General features: G+C 38.8%; 3 protein-coding genes across 3 annotated transcripts; all 3 read left to right on the forward strand.

Moving 5' to 3' along the window:
- LOC123941911 (trace amine-associated receptor 4) lies at positions 1–1,044 on the forward strand. Its single transcript, XM_046005751.1, has one exon. It carries the CDS (start codon positions 1–3, stop codon positions 1,042–1,044), a length of 1,044 nt encoding a protein of 347 aa, XP_045861707.1.
- Positions 1,045–8,237: 7,193 nt separating this feature from the next.
- LOC123941912 (trace amine-associated receptor 5-like) lies at positions 8,238–9,251 on the forward strand. Its single transcript, XM_046005752.1, has one exon. The coding sequence runs from the start codon at positions 8,238–8,240 to the stop codon at positions 9,249–9,251; it is 1,014 nt and encodes a 337-aa protein (XP_045861708.1).
- A 9,665-nt stretch (positions 9,252–18,916) lies between these two features.
- On the forward strand, positions 18,917–19,960 carry LOC123942027 (trace amine-associated receptor 4). The gene has a single exon (XM_046005949.1). It carries the CDS (start codon positions 18,917–18,919, stop codon positions 19,958–19,960), a length of 1,044 nt encoding a protein of 347 aa, XP_045861905.1.
- The last annotated feature ends 869 nt before the right edge of the window (positions 19,961–20,829 follow it).

The following is a 20,829-nucleotide window of genomic DNA, read 5'->3' on the forward strand; positions in this document are numbered from 1 at the left end:
ATGAATTCACCTGATCTTTGGAACCCTCCAGAAGTACAATTTTGCTTTGCTTTGGTCAACAACTCATGCCCTAGAAATGAGAGGTCTGCGTTGAGTGCCTGTACCATGTACATTGTCATGATTGGTGCTATAGTGATGACCATGTTGGGCAACCTGGTTGTGATCATTTCCATCGCCCACTTCAAGCAGCTCCAGTCCCCAACCAACTTCCTGATCCTCTCCATGGCCACCACAGACTTTTTGTTGAGCTGTGTGGTCATGCCTTTCAGTATGGTCAGGTCCATTGAGTCCTGCTGGTATTTTGGGGACCTTTTTTGCAAAGTCCACAGCTGCTGTGACATCATGCTGTGTACCACGTCTATTTTTCACCTCTGCTTCATCTCTGTGGACCGCTACTATGCTGTCTGTGACCCTTTGCGTTATGTCACCAAAATTACCATCCCTGTAATAGAGGTCTTTCTGGTCATCAGTTGGTCCATCCCCATCTTTTTTGCCTTTGGCCTGGTATTCTCAGAGTTCAACATAATTGGTGCAGAAGACTTTGTTGCAGCCATTGACTGTACAGGTTTGTGTGTATTGCTATTTAACAAGCTCTGGGGGGTGCTGGCCTCCTTTATAGCCTTTTTTCTCCCTGGGACTGTAATGGTGGGGATTTACGTACACATTTTCACGGTAGCTAGGAAGCATGCGAGGCAAATTGGCATGGGTCCTACCAGGAAACAGGGAGGGTCAGAAAGCAAAATGAAAGTATCATCCAAAAAAGAAAGCAAGGCCACCAAGACTTTAAGCATAGTCATGGGAGTGTTTGTGCTATGCTGGCTGCCCTTTTTTGTCTTGACGATCACAGACCCTTTCATTAATTTTACAACTCCTGAAGATTTATACAATGCCTTCCTCTGGCTGGGTTATTTCAATTCCACTTTCAATCCTATTATATACGGTATGTTTTATCCCTGGTTTCGCAAGGCTTTGAGGATGATTGTCACGGGAACCATCTTCCAGCCTGACTCTTCCACCCTAAACCTATTTCCTGCAGATGCTTAGGCAATGTTCTCCATTCTCCAAGATCCTTTCTTGGTCAGGGAATCTTGGATTACGCTCCTTCCCCCAAAGGTAGGGCCACGGACTTGCTGGATAAAGATGTTCTTCGTGTTGGTGTTGGACGCCTAAACAGGAGGAATAGATCTAGCTTTCTGGGTGTGCCAGAGCTACTAAATTGGTCAATTTTGGGGGTTCTGGGGAAGGCATCTCCAATAAACAGAAACTCTGTCCCATGGTCTGCTGATTCCTGAATTTACAAAGGATTTGGAATTTCATCCCCTTGTTTTAAATCAAACGGAGATCCTCCTTTTTTCTTGTAAATATCAGAGGAGGAGACACAGTTTTTGATCTTCACACTCACTGGCAGCCATGCTGGGTTAATCTAAGTCTTTCTTAAGATTATTGTTATATCTTAGAGGAGTGGGAGAGCGAGCTTGAGTATATTGGGAACATAGATTATTGAGCATGTGAGTGATGTGAATGTGAAGGGGAGAAGGAAGCAGACAGGCACAGCTACTTTCATTTCGTTTGCTTGTTTGTTGGTGGTGGTGGTTCTGTCTTAAACCTCTTTCAAAAAGGATTGATGTGAGTTTTGTGATATTTTGATTAAAGTCTTTTTGAATAAGAAGAATGAATAAAGAAAGAGTTTAGGAATACATTTTTTCTTTCTCCCAATATATAATGTATATATATATATCCATATATATGGAGAGAGAACACGTGTATAAACGTATAGGTGGTATTTCCACCTCTTTGAGTGTCTGTGTGTACATACTAATTATTCACCAAGCTTGATCTTCATTCACAAACTAAAGTTCCTGCCCTACCCAAGAGTTCTAGGATAATACTTAATGCCTCAAATGTCTCTTCACATCTCTTTCTGTCTTTCTCTTCTTTCTTCTACCACATAAAGTTATTTTGTAACTTTATGGACAGGGACAGATTTGCCCCTTGTGGACCTTTGGCAATGTCTGGAGACATTTTTGGTTTTCACAATCAGGGAGGAAGGGCTACTGACATCTAGAAGGTAGAGTGAGGAATACGGCTCAACTCTACAATGCACAGAGCAGCCCCCACAAAAAAAGATTATCTGGCCCCAAACCTCAAGAGTTCCATGGTTGAGAAGCCCTGCTTTAACCTTAGCGAAGCACATAGCCTCAATATTCACATCTATGTAGATTTCTTTAAATATATTTATCTCCAGCTATATCATTTCTTCCAAACTTGAGTCCTTCATTTCTTATTACCAGTGAAGTATCTTTCTGAATGCTCCATCAAGATCTCAAACTCAGCGTATCCAGCATCCTCCCTCTGTGTGCACCTTACCACCCCAAACCTCTTTCTCTGATTCCTGCTTTGTATCAGAGTTGAACGTATACAGGTGTGTTGTTTCCTCACTAGACTAGAAGCTTCTTTTGTTTGACACTGGACCTTTCTATTTTCCATTTTTTGTATCCCACAGTGTCACGTATGGTTCCTTTTCCATAAAAATCTTTGAACATATTCACTGGATAACAGAAACATAGAAACTCTGAAGAAAATGGGAGTTACTCAAATTCAGAGAAATAAACAATTATAAAGTTAAACAAGTGGGGGCTCCTTCTCTTGGGAGAGAAGATGGAAGAAAGAGCCTATTTATAAAGAAGAAATTGAACTGAATTTAATTCCTGTTTGGTCATATGTGTACCATATGTGTACCTCCACGTGGGGGTGGGGACAGGGCCAACAGAGGTGCTTAGAGGAAAATGACTTACTGACTCAGAAACATTTGCAACCTTTAAAATGAAGCTTTCATGCTCATAGAGTGAGCTTCCTGAGAATAGAAATAAGATCTTCCCTTCCCCTTCCTAGTGACTCACTGGTGGAAGTGCTTCATAGAATGATTTGGTCATATAGAAATATTGCTCACTATCTTGAAATGGCAGATATTGGGAAATTTCTCAAATGCAGATATTCAATAGAAGGACTCTTCGAGCCAGGTAGAATATATCTGCAAACTTAGACCTGTCTATATGCAGCTGATGCAATTTATTTATAACTTGGCCTATTTTTGCAGGAAGTAAGGTTGCTTTTCAGAATGCTAACCTTCAGACACTGATAAGTTGAAAAGACAAAACTTGTTACCATTAGCAGAGGTTTTAATGTTAAGTGCATTTTATTACAATAATTCTTATAGTACTATCAGAATATTTGGTTAAGAAAACCCCTCCATTCTATGATCTGGCCAAATGACATCACTCATCCAGGCAGGACATCTTAACCCTAGAGGTTTCTAATGTTTATATTTATATTTATATAAATTTTAATATAATTATATATAATATTATCACATAATACATATAATCATATAATGATATGTAATTATATAATTTATACACTTTTATATATTATGTATAAAATTATTTATATAATTTTGTCTAATTATCCGTAAATTATATAAATATATTTATACAATCATATAACATAATAAATATATGTAACATAATATATAATATACACAAATATATACACACAAATATATAAATCTTAAATGCTATTGTGAACGTTTTTGCTTTTTTGACTCTATCCTCATGGTAAACTATTTATTGGGAGTGACTCATTACTCCAAAACACATTTAATAATATCGCTATCAGGTTGAGAATTTCCGATACTCTCTGGATCTATATGTTCTGTTGAATATTAAGAACCTCCAGTGGGGCACCTGGGTGGTTCAGTCAGTTGGGCACCTGCCTTTGGCTTGGGTCATGGTCCCTGGATCCTGGGATGGAGCCCCATATCAGGTTCCCTGCTCAGCGGGGAGTCTGCTTCTCCCTCTCTCTGCCCTTCTCCCTGCTTGTGTGCTCTCTTTCTCACTCTTTCTCAAATGAATAGATATATATTTTTTTAAAGTGTCTCCTGAGGACTGTACTTATTATTTGGTCATTTGAATATATCATATTTAGGTCTTGAGATGTTTCAGCAAATTATTGTTATTATCAAGGGACAGGATTTGAAATCAAAATAGGTTTTGAGATGCTTAGTAGAGTATTGGTTTATTCTTTAATGATTGCAGGTTACAATCCTTCAGGAGGCTATTTCCTCTGCCCCTAATCCTGAAGGCAACATGCCAGAGGCTAGGGTACTCCTTCTGTTTGAAGAATCAAAGAAGCAGGAGCAGTTCCTCAGGCTTTAGGCTGAGCGAGACCTCCTTCCTGCATCTGATGGGGTAATAGAGCACTGCAGGATGGCAGGAACATTTTACCATCTGCTTTCCATGATGAATCTTCCTTCCTCTTTAGGGATTCAGCAAGGTACTTGAAACTCTAGAACCTAGGGACTGAACAGGAAGGGCAGCCCATCACTCAGTACATAACTCATTATGTCGTTTGATCTCAGAATAGCCTAAAACATGTGACAATATCAAGGAACTCGGATCTGAGGCCACAGGTCCTTTTTGTAGGCCAGCATTTTCTTTTGCCCACTAAAAGCATAGCTAAACAGAGGAGTAATGAAAGAGCAAGTGGAAGCTTCTGTTGCAGTCATAATCACTCCTCACCTTCATAAAGAACTTTTGTCATGTACAAGATGCCCATGAATATCAGCTCAAATAATACTCAAAATAATACCACATGCTCTTCTCAAGTGGGAGGTGGCTAGTCCTAGGAAAAGTGAACCATTCCATTATTATTCCATATCCAATGTTCCTCTTTCCAGAATGTATCTAGGTTGACTAGAGCAGCCATTACCTCAGGAGGAGATGGCTGTCATGGACACCGTGCTCTCTGTATTGAAAACCACTCAGTTCAGTAAACATGTACTGACCATCTACTAAGTGCCAAGGGCTACTTTGAGTGTTTGTGGTTCAGAGATGAATAAAACTGAAATCCTGGCTGCAAGGGAGTTACAGGCTAATAGGAGAGACATAGCCACTTAATGACACAACATGGTATTATGTCCTGTGATAGAGCCAGGCACAATAAGCTATGGGAATATGGATGGGGAAAATTTTGCCCAGGTTGGGGTATAGGGAAAACTGTCAAAGGAATGTGTCATCAGATTGAACAAGGGAGCCGTTTCCAACCACTGAAATATCTAATCTTAGCATTCCCTATAACCTCTAGCTCAAACCCCAGTTTCTTTAAGAGATTATACAACTTCTCCAATATTATAAGATTCAAATCCAGGTCTATCTCTTGATAAATACCATGGTTTTTACCTCATCTACTGCTAACCTAAATTTTCCCTTTCATATGCATTTAATTGGTCTTTGTATTACAGAGGGGCTATTAAAAACTGGAAAATTTATACTCCTTAAACAAGTTCTGAAATAGCTTATATATTTATTTACCTTCAAGGGAATTTTTTTTTACAATTCTTTCTGTTAGAATAAAGAAAAGAAAGTAAGAGAAAAAAAAGAAAGCCCTGGCTTCCTCAGACCTGAGTCATCAACAGTAATTGCTGTTTTAGACTACAAAATGAGTAGAGACAATTCTTAAACACTTACTAACTGCCTATCCCCAACATTGCTGAAGATTTACAAGTTCTTTTGAGATCATTGGTTAGATTTTATTCTTTTGTAGAATATCGCCTAGTCACCTTTCTCTCTGCTGGACCAAAACTCATAGTTTATTTCAAGGGAGTCTGACATTGCTTTGGGGGGAAAACATTAATATTCCTGTCTTGTGGTCTAGACTAGTGGCTTTACTGATATTAAAATAGCAAGACTTATTGTTAAAATCCTAAATCTAAACAACACTTTGACTATCTCATAAACATTTCACTTACACTTATTTCCTGCTTCTTAAAATAAATAGCCACTTTGATGAAAGCGGGGGGAAAGGAGCATCACTGAATCCTGAGATAAGCAAGAAAACCTACAGGCTCTAGACTCCAATGACTTTTGCTCCTAGCTGTTATGTAACTGGAATGTATTTCTGAAAGTCAGTGGAAGAGGGGACGAGAGCCTTAACTTGGGAGGGTTGACACAGCGTCTGAACTAATATCCACTCACACTCTTGTCTGTCCAATTCTGCCTTCTCTGTGACAGGAACTGTTCTTAATACTCATTCATCGTCATGAAAAAATTGTTGTGTAGGTAGTGTATTATACTGAATTATTGGATGAGAAAGCTGGGTGCAGAGAATTAGGTAATCTCTGATCTAGGAACCACAAAACTAGAAATAGTCTTTTGAAATTCTGTATCTCCAAATAGGCTTGTGATTGCATATTGCATTTCAGGTTTGATGTAATACATCCCCCCAAACAAACAAAAAAACACAGAACTTTTTTTTTTTAAGAGAGAATTTCCTCCTTTAGGCCTTTTTTTTTATTTGTAAGGGATTTGTCCCTATTTTTCACACACTCTTGGTCAGATTAAACTTAGAACTGTAGGACTTCCTGGCTGATTGCCGATGGACTATGCCTTATAAACTGAGGAGTGTCATGGTTTGTGGTAATGCAGGATCCTTCCTGGTCTGATTATCAAGTTCTGGAGTCAGAAATCTGTTTCGGTGCACATGGACTTCGTACAAGGCAAATTTTCAGCAATCACTACTGGGTTTAGCCCAGACTGTGTAGAGAAGGTAGAGATGCCTGCCAACTTCCTTCAGTTTTTTCTTCATGTTCTTTCCTTCATTCTTTTTGACCTCTACACCTTCTATGAAAGGCTCTGCTGGCAGATGTAATCTCTGTCACCTTTAGAATTATGTCATTTTTGCAACGTCATTTTGACTTATGTTGTGTAATGATCTCTCTAAGGCCATAAAGAGGCATTTCATCCTCTGGAGGTTTGGTACCAAGAATCAGAGAGAGCAGAATATGGTTGAATATATTATTTTCCTTGATAATATCCATGTGAAGTAGGGACGTGTAAGTCTAATTATAGGTACTCTTACCAATTAGGAGACAGAAGGATGGAGGGTGTAAATCATGACCCAAGCAGTAACAGAACCAGAATCTAACTTCTGTGTTCAGGGCACTTTTTCATCTACTTTGATTTCTTAAACCAAGATAAAACATAAGAGCTAAAGAAAAAAAAAACAAAAACATGATGAATCCAATGTGGGGGTCACAAACCAAAGGGCTTGTGATCAATTATTCTCAACTATCTTGTTGAAAAAAGTGTATACGAATAATCCTCAAGCCGAAGGGATATATGAAACTTACCAAAAATAAAACTAAAATATATAAAACCAGTGTCTTCAATTATCTCTAATTAATTGGCAGGATAAATGATCCTGTCCCGAGTAGGAGCCTCAAACTACTGAAACTTGAGAGTCATGCAAATTAGGTCCCTTGGTGCTCCTCTAGCCCTCATTTGTGTGACATACAACACTGAGGACTAGTTTCTATGTGGAGTATAAAATCATGTCCTGATTGCACATCTGTCATCTTTGCTGCTGGGAGAGAATTCTACATACCTATGTTCACCTGCTACAGGAAGGGCTTCTTCTCATGAAGTGATTCTGATTCCTACCTATGTAAGCAGCTTAGATACGTTGAATTCATTTTATTAGAACTTGTTTAAAATGTCACAGGTTAGTGCTAAGATAGAAGAAATACTTTTTCAAACCACATAACTCTTTAGAGATGTATAAACAATGTGTGTTCTCTTTAAGAATTGTGCAGCAGCAGAACTGAAATTGGGTCATTCTTTACAGTTTTAATTATTTGCATTTTGAATTATTTTCTTGGGAAAGTTGACAAGTATTAAAAAGCTGTTCATTTTACTGTCATTTTATTTAATTCTTGAAGAGAGGAGCCAGAAGTTACTCCTTCCCCAAATGATGATTTGTTACAAAGAACGAATTCTTCCCTTGGTTTAGACTTATAACTTAAAGTTTCACTTTACACTTGACAAGGTATAAACTTATCAAAATGGCAGAGGCACCCTCTCAATAATTATATAACACCTACTGTGACATTGCCTGTTTTGTCTTTGTGGGAACATTTAGCTTACATTCTTTTTTTTTTTCCTTGAAGATATAGTCTACACTAATTTCAAAAGTGCCAGTCAGACAAAAGAGACTTAGCAGAGAAGCGACACTTATGAGATCTTAAATCCCATGTTGCTTTGATTTTTGGAGCACATTTTATTCAGTACCTGAGGAAATTGTACTAGGTTCCAGACTACTCTTCAGTTTCTCCTCTACATCTTTTTTTGGGGGATGGGACAGGTGGCCAGTTCCCAGAGAGAGAGGGAAAGAAGAAACCATAAATGAGCGCTGTCCTCATCCAAGCTGCTGAAGAACACTCGACAACATTCTGCTACCAGGTGAATGGGTCTTGCCCCAGGACAATCCATCCTCTGGACATTCGGTTGGCCATCTACCTGGCCTGTGCATTAGGCATGGTGATTACGGTCCTAGGAAATTTGTTTGTAGTGTTTACTGTGTCCTACTTCAAAGTGCTTCACTCTCCCACCAACTTCTTGCTGCTTTCCCTGGCCCTGGCTGATATGTTTCTGGGTCTGCTAGTGATGCCCCTCAGCATCATTCGCTCAGTAGAGAGCTGCTGGTACTTTGGAGACTTCCTCTGCCGCCTGCATACCTACTTGGACACCCTCTTCTGCCTCACCTCCATCTTCCATCTCTGTTTCATTTCCATTGACCGCCATTGTGCCATCTGCGAGCCCCTGATCTATCCCTCCAAGTTCACGGTCAGGGTGGCTGTCAGGTACATCCTGGCAGGGTGGGGAATCCCAGCAGTTTACACTGCCTTCTTCCTCTACACAGATGTGGTAGAGAATGTGCTCAGTCAGTGGCTGGAAGAGATGCCTTGTGTTGGCAGTTGCCAACTGCTATTCAATAAGTTTTGGGGCTGGCTAAACTTTCCTATGTTCTTTTTCCCCTGCCTCATCATGATCAGCTTGTATGTGAAGATTTTTGTGGTTGCCACAAGGCAGGCTCAACAGATCAACACCTTGAGCAAAAACCTGGCTGGGGCTACCAAACGTGAAAGAAAAGCTGCCAAGACTCTGGGCATCGCTGTGGGGATATTCCTCTTGTGTTGGCTTCCCTTCATCATTGACACGCTGGTTGACAGCCTTCTTAACTTCATCACACCACCACTGATCTTTGACATCATTATCTGGTTTGAATACTTCAACTCAGCCTGCAACCCTATCATCTATGTTTTTTCCTACCGATGGTTCAGAAAGGCACTGAAACTCTGCCTGAATCGGGAGATCTTCTCATCTCGGACACGCACTATTGATTTGTACCAAGAATGACTTCTTTAACTGAATGCAGGCAAGGGGTAGGAAGGATGAATGGTGCTGTGGCAGTGGGCTGTGTGGTGTCATGAGATTGTGGACATGCTTTTTAGGGCACCACGGTTTGAGTGGTGGAGAAAACAAAAATCATCTTAATTTAAAAAAAATACAGTCCTTCTTTATTCAGTGTTTCTATAGGAGAGTGTAGGAAAGGAGAGAATGAAGTCAACTGAATATTCCTTGGATGAGTTAAAATTCTGTGAAAATATTAGGCTCCTTGTTTGTTACTTTGTTGAGACAGAGGAGATACAGAGGTGAAGGAAAAGAGCACAGAAGCTGGGATTTCTGAATTCTCTCCTGGTCCTGCTATCTGGCAGTGCCAGGTGAGACTATTTTGGCAATCTTTGAATTCCTTTGTATCTCCCAGAGTTTCAGCTAGAAAATTAGGGTTTCATACTGTTTGTTCTCTAATGTCTCCTGAAGCTGAAGTTTGTATAATTTAATTTTCAGCAATGTTACTTGCATCCTAATTTCACATCACTCTTTACTGTCATAGTTAAGTGTTTGGACCGTTTCTTTTTCATAATGTTCCCTTTAGAATCCCTGTCTTTGTGGAACCCCACCACTAAACAGGATTGTAAGCCGGATTTGTCCATTTCTTTTTTTTTTTTTTGTCCATTTCAATGATTACTGAGTAAATGTACTATATTCTTAAATGGAAATCTCCTCCCTTTCCTTTAATAATTGAAACTTGGAAATAGTGGACTATTTTGTAAAGTGATAATGATCCACATCTCACCATTGTAATATTTCTTCCTTTTAAAAAAAATCACTATCTTTCCAGGGACACCAGTATATGATTTTCTTTGGAAAAACAAGTACCTATCCCACATGCTTGTTCAACATTGAACCAAGTGTTTCTTACAAGTTGTTACTAGTAAAGGCACTGACATCTTTTATGTACATTTTGCTTCTGTCTTCTTCCTAAGTATTTTGCAACAGGTCTGTAGTAATCCCACATTTCTTACTGAATGTTTTTCAAATTAATAATTGTTTGTTTGGAAAACTTATTTGTAAATTAATTTGAGGTCTCTGAAGTATATATAGTTGTAACTGAAGTATATATATATATATGTATATATATATATGTATATACATATATATAGATGAATGAAGTATATATAGATGTATCATAGATATAAACATAAGCCATTCAATCTCCATAAATAAAGAAGTAATGTTTTAGTTTGTCCTTGAAGTTAGCTGAAATGAATTTATTTCACTCCATTTCTTTCTTCTGGATAGAAAGATAACTTCTATTGACTTTATTGTCTTTCTTAATTAAAAATTATTTATTGTAGGGGCGCCTGAGTGGCTCAGTGGGTTAAGTGGGTGGGTTAAGCCACTGCCTTTGGTTCAGGTCATGATCTCAAGGTCCTGGGATTGAGCCCTGCATTGGGCTCTTGGCTCAGCGGGGAGCCTGCTTCCCCCTCTCTCTCTCTGCCTGCCTTTCTGCCTACTTGTGATCTCTGTCTGTCAAATAAATAAATAAAATCTTTAAAAAAAAATCACTGCATGGTGTGTGTGTTAAAGAATAAATTATTCATCCCCTCGTTAAAGGTAGCAAGACAGACTTTATTCAAGGGAGGCTACTACAGCGTGATTTGTATTGTAGGAGAGATTGGACTCAGCTCTGACTCCCACAAATTCCAGTGGGGATCTATACCCAAAGAATAGAGTGTGGGACAGTGGGTGGAAAATCACTAAGAGGAAACACCAGGGTCAAAGGAACTTCTTGTTAGACTGACTCATCAGAATTTTTCCTGAAGGCGGGCCAGAATGATAAGAGGTTGAAGCTGGTTAGATACCAAGGGTGGGAGAATTTTGCAAACTGACTGAGCAGGATTCTTGCTCAAACTGGATTTTACAAAGGCAGAGAGGGAAGTCCAGTATCTGGTCTAGCTAAGTACAGGGATTAAAGTAGCCTGATTAAAATTTGGTCAAAGGAGAGAGCGTTGGTCATGTGTCCTTCCCCACCCCTGTATGCTTATCATGGAAACAGCATCAGGGGTTTCCCAAGAAGGGAGAGATCACTACAGGGATGGCCAGCTTTTTAGTATGAGGGACAATGGCATGTGGTTGTTAGACTAGGACTGTCTGTAGATATAAATCTATCTAAATAGAAATGGAATCATCTATTTGGATACCTTTAACTAGCTAGCTGCATGAAATATATAGCTATTAGGCTATGGGCAAATTGTCTCTATTTATTGATATAGACATTAATTATTCAAAGAAGGACATACATGGTCGTCTGTAAATAGGCCTCCCCTCCCATCCATGTTAACTTGTGTTCTTGCTGCAGATTTCACAGCTTTCCAATCCACTCTGCAGTTACTCTAAAGTTAATGACTGTCCTCTCCAATATCACCTATGGTTTCTATACTAGATTCCCTCTGTTTTCCCTAGAAGAGAGCACAAATTAGGATTAGAATTAAGGGATTCCCCTAGCCCTGGGGTGCCCAGGGGCATTTTACCAATGAGAAGCACTTGCAGGATGTAAGGAAGTTGAAATGAAGGTATTTAACCCAGACAACCTCTCTACCACATTGCCCTGGAGCTGGCAGACTTCCTTCAGGAAAGGTCAAGTGGAATCCCTCTCTATATACAGCCATCCCCTTAAATTCCCGTAACCAGTGCCCTTCCCCCGGGCACTTTGGGTCCTGCAGGGTGGTGACGCAGTGTTATTGCTGTCCCTGGGTGTTAGGCTGTTTCTTGCTGGTTTTCTTAATGCTGCCCACGTCTTTGTACATAAGCCCTTTATTAAATTCTCCTCAATCACCCAGGCTGACCATACCATCTGTTTCCTGCTAGACATGTGGTAAATGTAGCTTTTCATTGTTCTGAGATAAGGTTTTGAAATTCTCACCAAAGGCATCAAGTCTGTCCACGTCCAACTTGGCCTTTCTTTGTATTTTCACATTTAGTCATTCTCCTGCAGTTCCCACTTTTCTGAAAGCATCACTGGCCCCCAGTAACTCATTCTTCTGTTTGCCCTACCCGGGGGCAACTCACCCTCCCCTTGGTTTGTCCTTGGGGAGAGGTACAACTGGAAAGGAGCAAGAAGTCATAGTCTATGTCAAGAGACATAGTCTATGTCTCTTCTGGATTATGGCTATACAGCTCTATATGTATTTAAAATCTCATAAGCTGTATGCTTGATATTTGTGTAGTTACTGGGTGTGTGTTGTACCAAAATAAAAAACTTATTAAGAATTGTAAAACAGAAAAAAAATTAATAACGTATTTTAAGTGGGAATCAAAAAGCTATGGTGATAAATGCCTTAATTTGCTAAACACTCTTAAATACTACAAATACTGAAAATGACAAATATACAAAGATTCCTTTTAAACTGAACATAAACTATGTTAATACTATGGATTTGAATGATCACATTTCTCTAATTCAGAGGCTTCATGAGCCTGAGTTATAAGGGTTTTTAAATTCTGCTACATCTATCTAAATTTAAATTAACATGTTTGGATAGCATAAAGAAAAATAAGATGAATAAAACTTATTTAAGAATATTTTTAATTTTTTTAAAGGAGTGCATGCATATGAAAAAAAGGAAAAGAAATCAAGGTCTATACACCATAAAACAAATTTCCCTCTAGTCTTCGTTCTTTTATCTTATAAACGTCCTTTTTAGAGGCAACCACTTTCCAACATGTCTCTCTAGAATACACAAACAATCATATACGCACATTCTGCTCTCTCACACTTTAAAAAAAATGGCAAAGTACCAACTCATGTTGTGCTGCCGCTTGGTTATTTCACTTAATACACCTCTTAGGGGTTCATTTTATATCAGGAAAAAGTTTTGCATAATTTTTCACAGAGTCTGTAAAATACCCATTATTCGGAAATATCATAACTTAAATATCCATGCAAGCACATGTACATTCATTGTCATATGTAAGTAAACACTTTAGTTGTATTTTGATATTTGCTTTTTGATATTCATTTTACTGCATTGCAGTGATTACGTTGTATCCTTTCACTTCTCCTTCTGTGACTGTGTACGGAGCATAGTGACCGATGCCTACCCGGAGAGGTACAGAACAGAACACGCTGATAAACTGGAATTAAACCCTATTCTCTAGAAATTTGAACCCCAGTGGGGAAAAGGAAACATAAGAAGAGATGACCGGATATTTTGCAAAGCTTTTCAAGTATAATATACCTCACCTGAAACTATTTTTCATTTAATTTAGATCTATTAGTTCTTTGGCGAATGAAGAAAATCCTGTTGAAAATTCAAATGTGCAGTTTAAAGTACCTATTAATCTGGTTTGTTTCTCCTTCCTTCCTTCTTTCCTTTCTTCCTTCCTTCTCGCCTCTCGTCCTTTCTCTTTTACTTATTGTTAGATCTTTATGTTACCCTCTATCACTTTATTCTTATTTCTTTGACTTAATTCTTATTTATACTTTATCCTATACTACTTCACTCATCTTGGGGATGAGCAGCTGAGAGTGGGTCACTGGTAAATTCATGCCAAGGACAGAAAAGATCTTCCTAAGATCAAAAGGATGCCATTGTTTTTCCTTTGGCAAACTAAGTTCTCTCAGTAAAAATCAAGTCCTGGTGTTCCAGTAGTCTTCTTGGCCCCAGCGGAGCCCCCGGAGAGCTGTGATGATGGGTCAGACAGCTCAGAACCTGACTGCAGCAGCCAAGTCTGTCTCTGGGCTATCATCTCAGAAGCTCCCTGAGGAGTTATTTTCGTACATTTGAGCCTCAGCTTGAGCCTGGACAAACAAAGCCATTAATGGGCCGTAAGTCCTCCAGTATCTCTTAAAACAGTTTCATAATGAATTTCTTTCAGTTAAAATAATAATTCCCCTTTTAATTTTCTGACTAGACCCTGCCCGATGCAACAAAAATTCATAAAAATATACTATGATGTTACTAGTGCTCTATCTAGGAAGAAGTTTGGAAGGAAAAGTTTTGTAAACCCAGATGAGCATAAAAAGAAAACCCAACATCTTCCAACCATCCCCATTCACTGAGGCTTTTCATTGTATAAAGAAAAATCCTCAGAGGACAAAATAAAGTTGGTTTTTACTAGTTAGCTTAAATACAAATCATTTGATTCTATTTTTTTTAATGAATACTGAATCTCTGATGTTGTCTAAAGCATTGAGTATTGAGATATAACAGGTCTGTGTCCTTGATGGATGACAAAGTTGTCAATGTAAACAACTTGAAGCTTGCTGTTTAGAACTGTAGTACACTAATAGAAACACTTTCCCTCAGGGTTCATGAAAACACCCACGTGGTGATAGCAGTTTTCACTTTCCATTTGGTTGGTTTGAAACATGGTTCTTAGTGCTTTTTGTCTGGCTGAGACGCTCAATTGGAAAATGATAGACTTGACTGCAGTGTGAATATCACTGAACTGTGCAGGGCAGCAAAAGGAAAAGATATAAATAAATCAAATTTTCACTGGGGATTAAAGTATTTTTTATTTTCTTTTTAAGTGATGTAGTCCATTGTGCATTTTATTTATTTATTTTTCTGAAGATTCTATTGATTTATTCTAGAGAGAGAGCAGCGAGCATGAGTGGGAGGGGCAGAGAGAGAGAGAGAGAGAGACTCTCAAGCAGGCTCCCCACTGAGCACAGAGCCCAGGCAGGGCTCAATCCCAGGACCCTAAGATCATGACCTTAGCTGAAACCAAGAGTCGGGGCTTAACTGACTGCCACCCAGGTGCCCCAGGATTAAAGTGTTTAAAAATGTCTATCATTTGGTAACAAGTGGAGTGAGCACTTTTTGAATTTTAACTAAGTTTTCTCCTTCCTTACTCTTCCTTCTTTCCTTATCCTCCCCCCTTCCTCCCTTCCTTTCATTTTTCTCCACTTTGGCCTTCTGTGAGGTCAAGGGGATAGTCACACGAACGGATTCACCCTCCCAGAGCCAATTCTCTGGGGACCTGCTGTAATCACTTCTTGGGCAGCACACTGAATGTTGTTACAGGACACACCTGTCCAAAGTAGGACCAAGTAGGTAAGGCAGCCTCAGGAGGCATATTCTGTGTATATGTACTGACGACAGCTAATCTGCCAAGAGTCTATTCGTAAGAGCTTGGGCCTTACTGCCTTTTCTGGTCGAATATCAGCAAAGAGGAGAGCCGTTGAGGCGCAATGCCCAGTTGCGTGGTAAGAAACCTTAGCACAACAGACAATTCATCTCTCAAAGGTTTCAGCTCCAAATTACCTCTTTAGACAAATTCTGGTAAGCCAGAGAAGAACATATTAAAAGAAGAAAAAGATCAGACGCATTTATCCTTGGGTTTTTTTTGTTGTTGTTGTTGTTTTGTTTTGTTTTGTTTTTTTGTGTGTGTTTTTTTTGCATGTTGAAAGGGACCAAACTTAAAATACTGATCTAAAAATTAAATCTAGATCATTTTTTTAAATCATGGAAATTCTAAAGAGGCAATGATAGGAGGACCCACAGCAGTTCTTTCTGAAATCTACTTCACAAGTAAGTTCCCTTACCTAAGAAACTATTTTGTGAGCGAGATACATCAAGAGAACACAATATCTTTTATCCCCCCACAGAAATAGTCTTAGAGGTAAAACGGCTGAGCTATGTCACCAACAAAGGGAAGAAAAATCATGCCTGAGGAAGCAGGTTGATATGTCCTTTGCTAAAATTTCCACTTTATTTATAATACATTATTGAGCTTGATGGATATTGTCCTTCTTATTTGGGGGAAATATATATATATTAGTAGAATTTTAGGTATTTGATGTTTACCGGAAATTATTACGTGAGTCCTTTTTCATTTTTTCTTTGTAATTCTAAGGAAATCATTCTTTCACAGTCCTTGTGTCTATTATGTTATCTTTCCCCTTAAAGAATTAAGTTTGAAATTAAAGACAATGCAATTCTTCTTCCACTACAAAGTTGTTTGCAAGTGTTTCTTATTACCTCCCAGCAAAAATGATTAATAATTTCCTATGTTTGCCTCCTGCGATTGTTTACAATGTTGTTGTTCATTTGACCCCTGGAAATGTTATTGGTTAAAAAATAATAAAAATAAAATAAAGGTATAGCAATAATATTCTCTGATAAAAGTGAGATGTCATGGTGGGTTTAACTTTGTTTAAAATTATTTTATTAAAATTATTGTATCTTTTTTGGAAGTGCATCTTCAAAGTAAAGGAACCTATTCTGTTATATTCTTAAATAAAAAACAAAACCCTCATTGCACTTGATTTCACGACACTTTCCTTGTTCAAGGAAGCAGGAGACCAGCAGCCACATTTGCTTTTGTAATTTGGGCCAAGAACTTACAGGTAGAGGCTTAAAGTATTATTACCTTTGACATTATCTTCACAATTCACCCATGTAATAACTTTTTTTTTCACCCATGTAATAACTTTTTAAATAAATGTGTGTGTCTTACTCTTTTTGTCTTGCTCTAACGCTTAAATGTTTAAAGCCTTCCCTGATATACATAACCTTGGGTCAGAAACTTGAGATTAAGTTCAGGAAGCTGTTTCATACCTTCTTTCCTCCCACACAAAAGAAATAAGAGAAAATAAATGACATTCACCTTACAAACTCAAGAGTTTAGGTTATAGCAATTCTTTCAGGCATTAAGATTTCAAAATAAAACTTCAAACTCCCAAATTATACCATGAACTATTGAAGAGTATACATTTTGTACAAGGAATGCTGTGTTTATGGAAAGACAGTGACAAATGATTAATTTTGTGGTATTTGTTAGCTACCTTTAAAAATAATTTTTAAAAGAATTAAAGAAAAAATTTAAATTCACAAAAACAAAGAAAATAAAAAGCAGAATAAAGTCAATTTATTAAAGAAGTTAATTTGGTATTTAAGACTTCAATATATTCAGGGACGCCTGGGTGGCTCAGTGGGCTAAGCCTCTGCCTTTGGCTCAGGTCATGATCTCAGGGTCCTGGGATTGAGCTCTGCCTGGGGCTCTCTGCTAAGCGGGGAGCCTGCTTCCCGGCCCCCCCTGCCCCTGCCTGCCTCTCTGCCTACTTGTGATCTCTGTCAAATAAATAAATAAAATCTTAAAAAAAAAAAAAGACACCATCTTAAAAAAAAAAAAGATTTCAAAATATTCAGTATTTTATGGCTTAAGTGATAAGTGATCAGATAATTTATACTGTTTATTCCAAAGTTGATAATCTAGTCTAAAAAGGACTGGACTAAGTCTTCATCCTTTTTACCTCTTACTTCTCTGTGTTTTGGTTTCTCAAGTTCAACTCCATTGCATAATATTTGATTGGCACAGTTAAAACACATGTAAAGAAAAATGCTAATCTGAGAAATTAAATTATTATATCCAAATAAAATGTGCCATAATGTTAAAATGCCGAATAATACACAATAAAAAAAATTGCTGAGCTATAGTAGCAAATATGGTAAATTATTTTCAAAGGTGCTTAAATGCTCATTTAATGTATTCTTCTCAGGCCAAAGTCCATTTCTCCAACCTGGCTTTAGATCTCAGTAATACTTGTCTTTGGTCATCAGAGTCATACATCCAGTCTTGTCCCTGGAAAAACATATCAAAGCTCAGTCCTACTCTGAGTAAGTCAGTCTCACTATTCTCCATTTTCAGGGCAACAGCATAAATTATGTAAAGTGACAGTTTAAACAATGAGCACGCCTATGTGTCAAATCTGTTCCCAGTGGAAGCCTTGCAATCTGTGGACGGGAGACCTCAACTGAAATTTGAATTCATGGATGCAGTTGCTATATGAAAGGAGATAACCCGTGAGATTTACAGAATCTTTCATTTCAGTATTTCCTCTTTTTTTCTGAGATTACTCATGCATATAATTTTGTAGGCTTTAGCACATTCTCAGTTTACCATAAATTGCTCTAAATGCTAAAAACCATATTGTTCACATTGGAAAGAGAAATGTTTCTTAAATTGAATAGTACATAACGAGCAACAGGATCCAAAGCATATGCAAATACCCACAAGAGAAATTAAGGAATGAAAAAAAGCACAGTTTTTAGACTGTAATTATTGTTTGAGCTAAACACTGAGTTACGTAGACATTGGGTGACAATATTAATTTAGTTGTCTTTAGTTCCATCCTAGTTAAGGGACAGTCTTTAGACTAATAGTAGGGGCATCTCCAGAGAGCCAGTGAGAAAGGCAGACTGTCAACCTCCACCCCAGAATCAGAATCTATGTTTTAAAATGATCCCTAGGTGATTCCTATGTACATTAAAATTTAGGAAGCAATGCTCCTGGGGGCGCCTGGGTGGCTCAGTGGATTAGGCCGCTGCCTTCGGCTCAGGTCATGATCTCGGGGTCCTGGGATCGAGCCCCGCATCGGGCTCTCCGCTCCGCGGGGAGCCTGCTTCCTCCTCTCTCTCTGCCTGCCTCTCTGCCTACTTGTGATCTCTCTCTCTGTCAAATAAATAAATAAAATCTTTAAAAAAAAAAAAAAAAGGAAGCAATGCTCCTGGTAGATAGGGAGTTCAATTGGGGATTAGAATTGCAGCGAGCTGGGCCTTTCAGAAAATTTGTCCGCCAACAATTTTCATTATTTTTCCTCTTTCTTTTATAGAAAGGAGAGAAACATAGTATTTTTAGAAAAGACGAATAGTATCCAGAGGACAAAGACGATGAATTCACCTGATCTTTGGAACCCTCCAGAAGTACAATTTTGCTTTGCTTTGGTCAACAACTCATGCCCTAGAAATGAGAGGTCTGCGTTGAGTGCCTGTACCATGTACATTGTCATGATTGGTGCTATAGTGATGACCATGTTGGGCAACCTGGTTGTGATCATTTCCATCGCCCACTTCAAGCAGCTCCAGTCCCCAACCAACTTCCTGATCCTCTCCATGGCCACCACAGACTTTTTGTTGAGCTGTGTGGTCATGCCTTTCAGTATGGTCAGGTCCATTGAGTCCTGCTGGTATTTTGGGGACCTTTTTTGCAAAGTCCACAGCTGCTGTGACATCATGCTGTGTACCACGTCTATTTTTCACCTCTGCTTCATCTCTGTGGACCGCTACTATGCTGTCTGTGACCCTTTGCGTTATGTCACCAAAATTACCATCCCTGTAATAGAGGTCTTTCTGGTCATCAGTTGGTCCATCCCCATCTTTTTTGCCTTTGGCCTGGTATTCTCAGAGTTCAACATAATTGGTGCAGAAGACTTTGTTGCAGCCATTGACTGTACAGGTTTGTGTGTATTGCTATTTAACAAGCTCTGGGGGGTGCTGGCCTCCTTTATAGCCTTTTTTCTCCCTGGGACTGTAATGGTGGGGATTTACGTACACATTTTCACGGTAGCTAGGAAGCATGCGAGGCAAATTGGCATGGGTCCTACCAGGAAACAGGGAGGGTCAGAAAGCAAAATGAAAGTATCATCCAAAAAAGAAAGCAAGGCCACCAAGACTTTAAGCATAGTCATGGGAGTGTTTGTGCTATGCTGGCTGCCCTTTTTTGTCTTGACGATCACAGACCCTTTCATTAATTTTACAACTCCTGAAGATTTATACAATGCCTTCCTCTGGCTGGGTTATTTCAATTCCACTTTCAATCCTATTATATACGGTATGTTTTATCCCTGGTTTCGCAAGGCTTTGAGGATGATTGTCACGGGAACCATCTTCCAGCCTGACTCTTCCACCCTAAACCTATTTCCTGCAGATGCTTAGGCAATGTTCTCCATTCTCCAAGATCCTTTCTTGGTCAGGGAATCTTGGATTACGCTCCTTCCCCCAAAGGTAGGGCCACGGACTTGCTGGATAAAGATGTTCTTCGTGTTGGTGTTGGACGCCTAAACAGGAGGAATAGATCTAGCTTTCTGGGTGTGCCAGAGCTACTAAATTGGTCAATTTTGGGGGTTCTGGGGAAGGCATCTCCAATAAACAGAAACTCTGTCCCATGGTCTGCTGATTCCTGAATTTACAAAGGATTTGGAATTTCATCCCCTTGTTTTAAATCAAACGGAGATCCTCCTTTTTTCTTGTAAACATCAGAGGAGGAGACACAGTTTTTGATCTTCACACTCACTGGCAGCCATGCTGGGTTAATCTAAGTCTTTCTTAAGATTATTGTTATATCTTAGAGGAGTGGGAGAGCGAGCTTGAGTATATTGGGAACATAGATTATTGAGCATGTGAGTGATGTGAATGTGAAGGGGAGAAGGAAGCAGACAGGCACAGCTACTTTCATTTCGTTTGCTTGTTTGTTGGTGGTGGTGGTTCTGTCTTAAACCTCTTTCAAAAAGGATTGATGTGAGTTTTGTGATATTTTGATTAAAGTCTTTTTGAATAAGAAGAATGAATAAAGAAAGAGTTTAGGAATACATTTTTTCTTTCTCCCAATATATAATGTATATATATATCCATATATATGGAGAGAGAACACGTGTATAAATGTATAGGTGGTTTTCCACCTCTTTGAGTGTCTGTGTGTACATACTAATTATTCACCAAGCTTGATCTTCATTCACAAACTAAAGTTCCTGCCCTACCCAAGAGTTCTAGGATAATACTTAATGCCTCAAATGTCTCTTCACATC

Source organism: Meles meles, chromosome 5 (assembly GCF_922984935.1).
Source record: "Meles meles chromosome 5, mMelMel3.1 paternal haplotype, whole genome shotgun sequence".
In the NCBI taxonomy this organism is placed as follows: Eukaryota; Metazoa; Chordata; class Mammalia; order Carnivora; family Mustelidae; genus Meles; species Meles meles.

Bases quoted from the DNA above. Each gene is read 5' to 3' on its own strand.
- LOC123941911 (XM_046005751.1), top strand. From the start codon at position 1: ATGAATTCACCTGATCTTTGGAACCCTCCAGAAGTACAATTTTGCTTT.
- LOC123941912 (XM_046005752.1), top strand. From the start codon at position 8,238: ATGAGCGCTGTCCTCATCCAAGCTGCTGAAGAACACTCGACAACATTC.
- LOC123942027 (XM_046005949.1), top strand. From the start codon at position 18,917: ATGAATTCACCTGATCTTTGGAACCCTCCAGAAGTACAATTTTGCTTT.